We start from the raw sequence: 12307 nt of genomic DNA on the forward strand, positions 1-12307 counted from the left end.
TATACACATATACAGAGGTGCCTTTATACAAGGGAGAAATCCCATTTACATCATAGTAGCATTTAATTGTACAGCAACACCTATATTAGAAATTAATTAGGTGTATATGATACAATTTTTTTCTTCAAGTATTCTTCCTTGTACACTTCATAGACACTTAACACCAGAGTTTTCACTTTGAAAAATGCAACACCCCACAATTTTAATGTAAGCAAAACATTACACTGATTAAGTAATGCAGGACCATACATTTAGACTAAACCTTTCCTTCAAATAAGAAATAAGAGTATTTCTTGTTTCTTCTTGTAGTGAATCCTATAGCTAGAATCTTCCATTGTAGTAAATAAGCCGTAAAACTTCTCCTTCTAGTTCTTAACAAGTAAAAAGCTAAAACTTTTTTAAATGAAAGATAGTGCTACAAAAATTGTAATTATTCCTTACTCATATAGCTTCCTTGAATCAAACTGCCAATGAAAAAGGCTTTGTTATTTATATTATTAGAAAAATACTAATTCAGTCAGGAACAATTTTCAAATTACTCTCTGTTATGTCTCTTCCAAACTACCAGAACAGGTTTTACTTAGCTCAGCACTATCACTGTAAGAGTTTCTGCTTTCCTGAGGGCAGGTTTTGCTTTGCTCAGTGTCATCACTATAAGATTGTCCCCCTTCCTGACAGCTGGAAACAGCTGCCTTCAGTTTCTCCTCAATTTTATCAGCTGCAGCGCACATTTTCAGCTCTCTCAGGCTGCATATTAAAGTTCCATAGGCTCCTTTTATCCCATGTCTTTGATACCAGACTTGAAACAGCTTAATCTTCTGTTCAGATGTATCATTAAAATAATCCCGAACAGTTTGATCTATGACAGGTTCTGGTACTTTGCGATTTCGAACAAATGTCTTGACTTCTTGGAGCGTCATCTCCTCCACAATACCAGCAATATGGCTGCTCAGGTCAACATCTAAAAGCAGAAAAGAAAATCAGTGCTCTTGGCACTTATATCCTACTGGTTTTCATCACCTGCGTGCAGAGTTGATACTCTTCCTATCCCAAACAGCTTAAGTTTCAGGTATTCATGACTCAGTATGTTTTATATGCGATTTTTTACAATATATAGTGGCTCTGCTTTTACATGTTCCTACCAAATGCTAGATAATTCAAATATTTAGGGCTGCATCCATATTGCTATCTATCACTAGAAACTGAATCTCACTTCCCTCTGTAACCTATTCAGTCCTCCTCTGTCATTAAAGACTGGTCATGCCTCATGTACCTGTTTTGCTCAAAATAGCGTTGTGAAAGGTCCTGGAAGAGGACAGGTCTTTCATTGTGATACAGCCTTTGAGCTTATGTTCTCTTCCTATTGTGTGTTACTACTCTGGATTTGCCCTTGAACATAAGGTAGGTTTGTGTTTCTGCGATCCCACTGCCGGCTGTGGGACTACTCTGTTACCATAATTATCCATGACTCTAGAAATCCAGCTTGCCGCCTCTTCGTGTCTGTACCACATGCAGAACAGAAATTCACCTGTTGTCAATTAGTAATTGCTTCCTATACAACAGAAATTCCTCCTGAGGCAAAACTTTCATGATAACACTAAATGCCTTAATAAGCACAATGTGAACTGTGTTCACTGTTGTGCTAGAATGACAGCTCTAGGCAGTGGCAAAGTCTACACAAAAACATTCTTCTTTGTTTTTTAGTGTAGCATTTACTTGTATGTATTTTTTTTCTTCTGCTGAATTTTGAGAAATTACGTGTCTCTTACCTGTGTATATGAGAGGTACATTCTCCTGAAAAGAGAAGCAAGAGAGCAATGGGTAGAAACAAGTTTTGTAAAACACCAACCTTGTATAAGAGGATAAACACATCTCATGACACTGGACTTCTGTAATTTTCTTTCAGTTTTCTCCGTGATCCCCCTGTTCTATAAGCGAGGCAATGAGACTGGACAGACAGACCTCTTGTGACTTGGGTAAGTTTGGGGAATAGCCTCACAATTGCTGTTGCCTAAAAGTATGCACGGGGACAGGTACCCTGGGTCAGTGGAGGCCTGATGATTTATGGAGTTTTGATCTTGGTCGTGTAACTTAGGAAGCACGTCAACAAGTCCTGAAGAAATAATACAGCGTTTTCTCTTACTTTTCCCAAAAGAGTCCTCATGGTGAAATTTACTTCATTAATGTCATAGAAGAGAGGTGTGTACATGCTTGGGGAGCCCCCGTGTAACTTAAATGGAACAAAGCTCCTTGCACGTAGCTGAGCTTTTGTTATCGAAGCAACAATACTTACATAAGCAGCCTCTGGTTTGACAACTAGTTCAACTGGGTTCTCCTTGCTAGCACGACCCTTCTGTCTTCTCACGTCTGAAACAAAAAAAGCAATTTTTAAATCTCCTCTGGATTCCAAAGAATGTAATACATCTGAGTAAGCAGCTGAATATCTTACTCAGAGTATGATAGGAATAAGGAACAGGGAATCACTTACAGTAATATATTGCTGCAGCTGCTCCTAATATTAGTAACATAATTACCATAGCAATGGCCCACCATGGCATTCCTGTTTATGTTCAAACATTGGAAACATTACGTGAAAGTTAAGTCAAGAAATTAAATACAGCAACACACTCTAAATTTTAAACAAGATTGCATCAGATTATAAAAGGCTTTCTGTTGTCTCCTAAATGGCAGCAGCCACCTCTTTGGTAAAGTCTTACCCATCATGGGTCTCCCCTAAATAGAAGTAATAGCTCCTACATCTGCACAGTGATCAAGGGAAAAGAGCAACCACGCTCCGCAGGTCAGTACAGGGCCCAATAGGTATGATGCCCTTAGCTGTCAGGAATCACGATGCGCCATGGTATAGAACAGTACCATGACAATAGCCTCTCAAAATACAGCAGCTGCTAGACCATGCTGGGGTTTGAAATGGTACCTTTCATTCCGCACACCGTGTCTGAAGTTGAAGTACATTGTTTTTCAATTACGCCACTTTCACATCTGCAGGAAACATGAACAGAAATTATTATGGGATTTGTTTCTCTTTTTATAAACTCTGTCAACAGAGAAAATCAACATCATCTAACACTTTGTACCAGCTAAATATTTCACATATCAAGGTGTTGGAGTCTGGAATTTAGTAGGCATGAAAATGGTATGGAAAGGTGTGGGAGTGGAAAAAGGTGTGGAAATTATTTTCTAGATGTAACAGCAGATTACAAAAGACAACAGGAAAGCTCAGATACTTCATTACATTTTTTGAGAAGTATATACAGACTTGGTGGATGTATACAAGCTTTTCTGTGTGCCTTTGGAAAGCCCGCATGGATGCAAGTTAAGTTGACTGAGCTAAGTCAGCTCAACAAGCTAAGTGCAAAGGCAAACTAGTATGTTTTCCTTCAGGTTGTACATTCCCTTAGCCTCTGTCTTGAAACTGGCTGGAAAAAAGCGTGATAGCATATGATATTAACAATTTCATATTTAATGATGAAGGCATAAACTTACATGGTACACGGATAACAGTGCGTGCATGGTACAGAAGAATTGCAAAAATGGCTCTTGGCACAGGTGCATTCTGTGTTCTGTCCTGGGGTACAGTTCTTTGCGACCTCCAAACCTAAAATAAATTTCTTAGATTATTAGTTTGAAAAAGCAGGCCTTAAAAGCAGGCCTCTGCTCACAAGCTCCTGTCCTCAGACTTACGCGCTTTTAGCTCTACCACTGCTGGCAGTGGTGAGGCTTAATTGTTAAGAACAACATAGGTTTTAAAAGGAGCCCTGCTGCCAGAGTACTGGAAAGACGGAGATGGCAAAGAGACCTCTGCTGGCCAAGAGCTCAAAGAGCCAATCACACGGCAAAGTACCCGCTAGAAGAGGACTGATTTGGCATTGCCAAATGTTGTCAGCTTCTTTTTCCCATTCAGAACTGTAAAGCCAGAAGGCAACTCAAAAGATCACATAACCCATCTTCCTGCTTGATGTCAGAGACAAGTTCTTTATTCTCCCTGACAGACAACAAATTTATCTCTTCTTGAGGACCTCCAATGGTGAGGAATTCCACTCCCTCTTTTAGCTAACGTATTCCCTGCTTAAGTATCAAAACAAGTGAATTAACTTTCTCCTATCCTTAGTGTATATGATGAAGCTATCTCCATCTATGAAAAATTATTTCTGCATTAAAAATTATGTATCTACCTACTATAAAAGCTATTTTCATAGGCATATAGGAATAGACGTGAATTTTTGAGTTATCACATTCAGTGCCCTGCTGTAACGGGAAAACATGTTATCTTTCAAAATCTGATGAAGCTCTACTGTGAAACCAGTGTTGAAGCCATTCATGGAAATATCAAACGTGAATGATCCTAAGAATGGTTCTTATGGAACTTCAGTGGTCATTTTCCTCCTGCCTAATTTTTTCTACTGACTTCTCTTCAACTACATTCTTGTCCCTGGGATAATGCGACCAGTCTTCCCATTACCCTTTCTTTCCCCTTCAGTTTAATTAATAGTTTCCTTTGTGCCACTGTACAAAATGCTGAATTGTTTTGCTGTACTCAACTTCATTACCCATCCAAAACCGCCTATTATAGTAGCTAATGAGAGAAAAAATTTTCATGCTTAAGGAGGTGTCCTAGGAAGGGGAAAGCACTAAAGACTGATATTCCAGCAGTTGATCTGAGTACAACCATACTGGAGTTAAGAGCCGCCTCACTGCTCACCCAACTCGATTTTGGACATGAGGAATGCAGAAGTATCATTCCCTAAATCCAGGTATGCTAGAACTACAGGACACCTGTTTAATGGATTAAAAAAAAAAAAAAAAAAAATCTATGATGGGTATTTATGCAACAGGGCAACAGCTAGAATTTCTGCAACCTGGTGTCCCCCAGCATGTTCATGCACAAAGGGCTCATAAATGGATACTAAAATGACTAAGTAGGGATGGACTTTCTAAAGTCCTTTCCCACAGCTGTGGATAATGGTAGACGCTGCAGGGAATAGACCACAGAAAGTAGGCAAGTTTGTTTGTGTTTTCTCTAAATAGCGTCTCTTGCCTCCACTGCTGAATGCAGAATACTGGGGTAGGTGGACCACTGGTCTGAGCCAGTAGGGCATGTCTCATCATTTGATCCTATATCCCACACAGCATCTTGAATGTATAAAAGACATCACTCTATCAGCTCCAGCAATTTTAAATAATACTATAATTAATAACATGAAAGACTACAAAAGAAACTATTAGGAATTCTCCCATCCTTGCTTCTTACAACACCCCTCTTCTTTTAAACAGAGGGCCAAAAAGAGAGAGAGCTTTTCTTCCTTGACACTAACCAGTTTGTATAGGCTCTGCTTTGCAAGGACTGCTTTGGCTGAGCAAAGGTAGACATAAGGCGAAGTAACGGACCAACATAGTTTGTTCTTCTTCCTACTTTGTGCTTGAGGAAAGGGAACTGGAGGGTAAAGTTATGACTTTGTCATAAATTTCTTCATGTACTAAAACATTTTAATCTGTCAGCTACCCGCTATTCAGGAACTGTGGAGACTTTCCAGTCAAATCCTGTATCAAAAAAGAGTCATTGCTAGAGTCGATATTTCTATAAACGTACCAAATGTTATGTCACACGAAGAGCATCTGAAACACTCTTCCAATTCATTGACATAATCTACATACTCCTTTCCGTTTTCACATGGAACACAGTGTTTACTGGTATCTGTTGGGCAGTCAATACTTCTAACAAAACCTGTAGAGACAGAAAAACAAGAATTAAGACTTGCAATACCTTTGGACAGAAGCTATCAGCTCTAAGACCTATGCCAGGCTGTCTTTTTAACCCCTAATACTTTTTCGATTAACAAATATGGACAGAATCTATATTTTTTACTCATACGTATATGCTCTTCAGGAATGTAATATACATAAGATCTGATTATCCCCCCTCTTCCTCCAATTTAGGACTGAAGGAGTACACACCAAACAAAACTGCACAGGCAAAATTTGAAAACCCATGAACATATGGGGTCCTGTAGGCAAAAGCCTGTGTTTGCACTTTTTAACCTCTTTCAAAGACATGTATTTAATTCTTGGCTCTTTTGTGACAAGTATGTTATGCGAAAACTACTATCTGTAGTGAAAAGTTACTGGGGCATTGAGCTCAAGAAATACTTTTAAAGCATCTGATGTCCTGTAATAGAGAAAGATACAGCCAGAATGAAGCATTGCATCCAGGAAACCCCAGCGTGCCATTTTGCTATCCCCGCAGAAAGCAATTGTGCACGTTGTGGTTTCCACTCTTAAATGACTTTTCAACACAGTCTTATAATGATACTCACCACGTTCACATTTCTTGCAACACCGAGCACCTGAATTGTATTCTTCCTGGTTACATTTAATTTCCCTCTTAGCAATGATCCTCCTTGTAATTAATTTATTGTATGCTGTGTTTATTAGAGCTTCAGTATCATTTTTGCACTGCATTTCAATAATTAAGACAGCCACCTAGGAGAGAAGAACAGCAAGTTATAGGGAAAAAAAAACCTGTCAGGGACTGTAGGTGTGTTTTACTACTAGCCCAGAGTTACATCAATACTCTTACTCTATTGCTAAACATATTGATATTCACTCCCTTATTAAAGTTTCTCATTACTTCAGAAGAGTTAATGGACAATGAGGACATGTACTAGATTTAATGCTATCAACCCTACCCCTGCAGGTATTGATCATTTGAACATTTGAGAACAGGCCCATACATCTGAGTTGTAACAATTACCTCATATGCCTCATTATAGTGCAAAGCAAAGGAACTCACATTATTTTCTTGCAGAGCTTTGTCTGCCTCAGATCACTGTGCCTTAATCTGCCCTTTCTTAGCCAGTAATAATAATCTTCCACACAGAATTTCCTAAATTCGAATATCTTTCTTGATTTCTTGCCACCCTACTGTTGCTTGAAAACTGAACAGTGTTAATGCATTTCTGAAGGAAAAAAAAAAAAAAGGAATGTTTTGATCTCAGCCAAAAGTACCCGATTTCTAAAATGATTTTGTCCTCACTTTGTTTTCCAGTTCAATTACTTTTCTCTTTAGTAGATTATGCCTATATATTCCTGAAAGAAATAGCACTCTCCTTTCAAATTAATTTACTCCTCAATCCATTTCTTTGAATGCACTGTCAAGTTAAATTGCTTGGGTTTATATTTTTTTCCTGTTACTAGTCAGTAGTAACTTCACTAGCCATCACTGTCCTGTCCCTTTTCATGATAATAAGAAAGGACTGTGGACCAGAGGCCAAACCATTCTTTTCTTTTATTTTGGGAGTAACGAGGGATAGAGAGAAGGATGGGTCTGCTGCCTCTTGGCAACAGTTTGTGGGAAATTCTGTATATACTTTGCATGCATTAAGTATGAGATGTCTGTATAATGGAGCGATGTAATACTTGTTGGCTGCAGAACTAGGCTTCTTCCTAGAAATATTATTATGTGGGAGAGCTAAAGGATAGCCTGCCTTTATTTAACATGATTTCTGCTGATAGTTTGGAGCAATTTTCATGATTTATTTTACCTGTGTGTTCCTAACTATCTGTGTGGAGCTATAACAGAAAAAATTAAGACAGTCCTTGTCTTGAAAAGTTGGAAGTCTTAACATCTAAGTGGAGCTCCACATTCACTGTTGTTACTCCTCTAAAAAAAGAAGTTTCACACTTCACAAAAGATGAGAAGATGCGGGGGAAGGGGAAAAATGATGCCTCAGAAGAAATGGAGCAACGCAATTATCTTTGGCAAAATGAAAGAACAGGCCAAGTTGTGAAGGAGAGGGACGGTGGGGTACCTTTTTCAGAAAGGAGATTAGTGGGGAATGAGTTGCAATACAAAGAAACTGCTGAAGCCTTGTACCAACGGCACAGTGCATGGACTATAAAAGTCCTGCTGATCACACATTAACTCACATTTTAAATGAGCATGCAAAATGCTTTGATTTGAATAATATACTTTTAATTTTTTCTAAGCTATTTGAAATAGGTTAATTCTGAATGGTTGGTTATCTTTGAACATGTTGTGGTATTTTTTTTCCCTGCCAGGAGGTGGTATTTAATGGCTGTTTAGTCTTCATGATTTTGTGTGAAACTGCTCAGGTGCCAACAGTAGCTTTAGTTAGATGCAGAAAACTCTTTAATTATCTTAAATATTAACTTACTGAAAAATGGGTTTGGATTTCAAACTGGGCTCTCAAGTGAAGGAAGTGTTATCTGTGGCTAATTAATTGAAGTAACCGATATGACCGCTGTCTGCTGACTTCTACAAGTAGCCACTTCTTTTGATCCTCTAGTCTATTCAGAGACAGGATTTTTCTTTCCTTAGCAGCCATCTGTTTTAAAAATTATATAATATTAGTTACTAGACTGAAATTAAGGAGGTCTTTCTTTGCACCTGGGGGAGAAGCTTCAGCTGCTAAAAAAATGTGGTTTAGCACTTGAGAAGCTGTGGGTACGGATGCTCATCCCATCACTTCCCGACTTCAGTGCTCTGACTCTCTTACTTTGCTGCCAAAGCTTTGAGGGTGCTCTTCTCCGAATCCCAGTGTAATGGTGTTAAAAGGTTAAAGTTAATGTAAGATTTTAACAGAAGCTGTCAAATGATGTCCCAAATTAGCGTGGTTTGTTTTCCTTTTGCCTGGGAGAACCGTCTTACTAAAAGCTGGGATAGAAAGTCCAACTGACTACTTCTTATTAATTACTTTTTAGAGGTGTGCATCCAGTCCGATTTGGCTTTCCCTGAAGCAGAGAGAAGCCCCACACCTCCATCACTCCTCCACGTGTCAGATTGGGCCGAGGGAGGGGACGGTCACAGCACAAAAACACAGGGACACGTTTCGTCCCAGGTCTCTGAGCTGGAGGATCGTGACACCCCAACCAGCCTGCCCGCCATGAGGCCCCGGCCAGCAGAAGGCTCCGGAAGTATGGTGGTCCTCTGGGCGCCATCCTCCTTGACGGCCCCCACAGCCGTGCCGGGCAAAGCTCTGCGCCTACAGAGACACCCCACATCCTGCTGGTGGCACCCAAATCTCCCCTTTTTAGACCAAAGATGTCAAGCCATTCGGAGGGGAGGGAGGGGGGAAGATCCCGGGCAACAGTAAAGAGAAGAGGGAGAGTGAAGATTACAGCAGCCCTGATGCACCCACCAATGGCACCCAGGCACGGTAGGGACACTGAACGGCTCCGGCGAACCCGAGAGCACGCACAAAGAAAGAAAACCTCCAGAGAGTTGTGCAGAAAATGGGATATAATGAAAAAAGGAAACGTCTTTCTAAATGACTGACATCAGTAAAACTTAGCTGAGTTTCTTTTTGTGTTTACTGAACACCCACAATCACCGTGTGTGCACAGACACTGCCTTCCCTCGTGCCTACAAACCTCTCTGCCTCTTGCTTATGCTTTTATATGAACCAGCTACGCTGACTCGGGGAAGGGGGACAGAAATAGAACACTTTCTGATGGAAGCCCTCCGCTTTTGCTCCGGGAGATGAACTTCCTGGTACGCTTATAAGAAGTGGGGATCACTTCTCAGAATTTGGCATTGAAGTAGCACCAAACACCTACATCGGCGCTGCTCGCAGGGACGCCTCACACCGCCTTCCTGTACAAGGAATAATGACAAAACTCTGTAAAGTTTTCAAAGCAACGTCCTATTTTTTTCCCACTTTTTTTCTCCTCCTGGATTTGCACCCTCTGAAAAGCAATCCATTTGCTATATAAAAATTTTGGTGCATCTTATAGGAGAAAAAAAAAAAAAATCACTAGTCATTTAGCTTCCTGCACACACCTCAATTGCCTTCCTTGTCACTGAGCAGCGAGTGCTAATAGCGGAAAGAAGCACTTTAGGGGCTTTTACAGAAGCAAGGGTGATAGGTGCTTTTTTATCGTGCGTACATTCAAAGAGCAGCTGTACGTTTTCAGCCTAAAATGACTCACAGAGGCTCTCTTCTACCCTTCTCATCTTAACCTAAAAAATAGCCGTCATATCTAAACTGAAGACTTAGATTGAACTAAGCAGTCAATGGGGATAAAATCAATCAATGGGGCATACCCAACCTTCACAGAATCCAGAAAAATTATCACCAGTCCAAATTTTTTGGTTTCTCTCCTTTTGCATTGCCCGAACATTTAAGTGAGCCTTCTACCTTCTCCCTCTCCTTCACTCGTACAGAGTCCTCCAAAATGCTTTCACTAAAAGGCATCTGCTAAGGAGACTTATAAAACCTGGTTTCATCCGGGTTCCCGGGGCAGAGTGACAGGAACTTTAGCTTCTTTGAAAGCTCGTGTCATTTTGGGATTCTCATGCCTCCGATTCTTTCTGTATCAGAGCGTTCTTCATAATGGGTCAACTTCCCTCAACTGAAAAGTTTCTGCAGACCTACCTTATGGGGACATAATCTCAGCTTCAGGAGTGTGTGAACGTATTATTTGCATACAGGACTTTTTAAAGCTTTACAACTGTTAACCCTGAGGAAAAAAATTGTCTCTGCTTTCTCCTGTTATCTTTATAATGCACTATATTTTTAGCAAACCACTTCTCCCATTTCTAATCCATAGATGCCTATGGATGAGAAGGCTGATGCCTTCAGAACTTGGGGGCACTTTTTTTCTAATCCATATTTGTTACATGGGGCAACGTGCATGAGCTCATTAGGGGCTTTCTGAGTGTTAAAAAAGGGGGAGAGGGGGATTTCTCTTGCTTTTTTGCCTAGTGGGAGCTGAGAAAAACTTCAACTCATTTTCTGAGTTTTGATTTGCTTCTGGTACTTTTGACAAATGGTTGCTAGAGTTAGCTTCATTTTAATACAGTTTCCTACGTAATTATTCCCCCCTTGTGTTAACCCTGTCAGGGTGGCTTTTTCGAAGAGTAAGTAATTTCACACTGCTTGTTAGGAGGATTCTCTACTCCAATTCTTTTACTACGATAAGTAATTTCTGTTTCCAATATCTCCAGTATCATTTGCCCCCATTTTTTTTTTCCAACAAGGCAGAAGTTGATAGTTAACACCAAAATAACCACTAAAAATAGTATTTTGTGTTCTAAAATTGTTTTATGAGAAGGACAAAAAGTATCCAGTTCCATTTTCTGAAGCCCAGCAATGGGATTTGGTCTTTCCCCACAACTAGAAGCATCCTGAGCTTCCTAAATTTCAAGTGAGATGCATGTTTTCAGTGCCTGTGAGAGTAAAAAGCCTCAGTTACTGTTCAGTGTCTTAAAATAGTCACTGTCCAAATTCAATCCATTACTATTTCACATCTCAGCTGACTCACATGCAAATTATGGCAATATATTAGGAGCTGGGGGTTGTATGGTTGGTCTTTTTTATTATTTTTCTTTGTTTTAATTATTATTTTGTTTTTTAGGAGTATTGTGCTAGTGTATAAATAATAAATACTATACAATTTGGGAGAGTTGGAGCAATATTAACAGCTCCCACCTCACTTTGATGATGTTGTGGCTAAGGATGAATAAGAGCTGGACAGCGCAGGCATTTAGCAACTCTTCCCCTTTTTCCTTTTTCAACACAATACAGTTTTGTTGCTGGTACTTTCTCTTTGTTCAGCGAGTTGCCTCAAAGATAAGGGCTGTTAACTCTGGAAATGTGAGCAGACAAATGTTTCCAGAATTGGGGCCCTTGTACTTTTCACTTGAGTCTTGGTCATCCCGTGACTTTATAGCTGTTTATAAGTAGACATTTAAATGCGTGCATTGGTTGTCTGGGAAATGAGATATAAGGGTCAGCGCAGTAATGTAGGAGTCCTGTTTTCAAAGGTATGTCTTCTAAATTGCCAGAAGACTGCCTGCTCTGTAGTCATATCAGATAATTACAAAATATTTATATAACACTTCACTCTCTTAAGATGGCCTGTTCCTTTAGAGTGTGGCTCTGACTGGTATGTGGTATTGCAGCTTGTTTTACAGGCTAAAGTTAGATGTTTTCTAACTACGTAGGCCATTGTTATTTTTGCACGACTATCCCTGCAACCGCTTCTACTTTAGTGCAACATGGAGTTCCTTGCAAAATTGAGGTCTCATTCAACAAACTACTTTCACATTCTGGTTTAATCAAATTTGCATGTTAAACACTGCCCAGGTGTACTGATTTATAAGTAAGGGAACAACATGCTAATAAACCCCCCCCTATAATTTTATAAAAATAGAAAGTATGTGGGAGTGCTAAAGTCTTTCTAAGGGGTACTGAAATTTGGTAATAGGAATAGGAATGATATTTATTCTCTGGGAGCAGTGTGATAAGAGAAAGTATTTTTAAATCTT

The 12307-nt window shown here is 39.7% G+C and overlaps 1 protein-coding gene across 1 annotated transcript; it reads right to left on the reverse strand.

Annotated features, from left to right (window-relative positions):
• Positions 1 to 545: 545 nt before the first annotated feature.
• On the reverse strand, positions 546 to 8976 carry FAS (Fas cell surface death receptor). Its single transcript, XM_009888809.1, has 7 exons — positions 8794 to 8976; positions 6333 to 6498; positions 5609 to 5743; positions 3505 to 3616; positions 2913 to 3000; positions 1770 to 1794; positions 546 to 961 (listed from the first exon to the last, which is right to left on the reverse strand). Exons 1-7 carry the CDS (start codon positions 8974 to 8976, stop codon positions 546 to 548), a joined length of 1125 nt encoding a protein of 374 aa, XP_009887111.1.
• Between the last annotated feature and the right edge of the window lie 3331 nt (positions 8977 to 12307).

The sequence above is a fragment of the Charadrius vociferus genome, unplaced genomic scaffold (assembly GCF_000708025.1).
Source record: "Charadrius vociferus isolate BGI_N301 unplaced genomic scaffold, ASM70802v2 scaffold436, whole genome shotgun sequence".
In the NCBI taxonomy this organism is placed as follows: domain Eukaryota; kingdom Metazoa; phylum Chordata; class Aves; order Charadriiformes; family Charadriidae; genus Charadrius; species Charadrius vociferus.

What these genes read in the sequence shown, in the direction of transcription:
- FAS (XM_009888809.1), bottom strand. Translation starts at nt 8,976, where the DNA reads ATGGCGCCCAGAGGACCACCATACTTCCGGAGCCTTCTGCTGGCCGGG. An exon ending in TTGCAAGAAATGTGAACGTG is followed by an intron (nt 5,744 to 6,332) that starts GTGAGTATCATT and finishes CTGTCTCTACAG; the next exon opens with GTTTTGTTAGAAGTATTGAC. An exon ending in TGTACCTCTCATATACACAG is followed by an intron (nt 962 to 1,769) that starts GTAAGAGACACG and finishes TTCTGCTTTTAG; the next exon opens with ATGTTGACCTGAGCAGCCAT.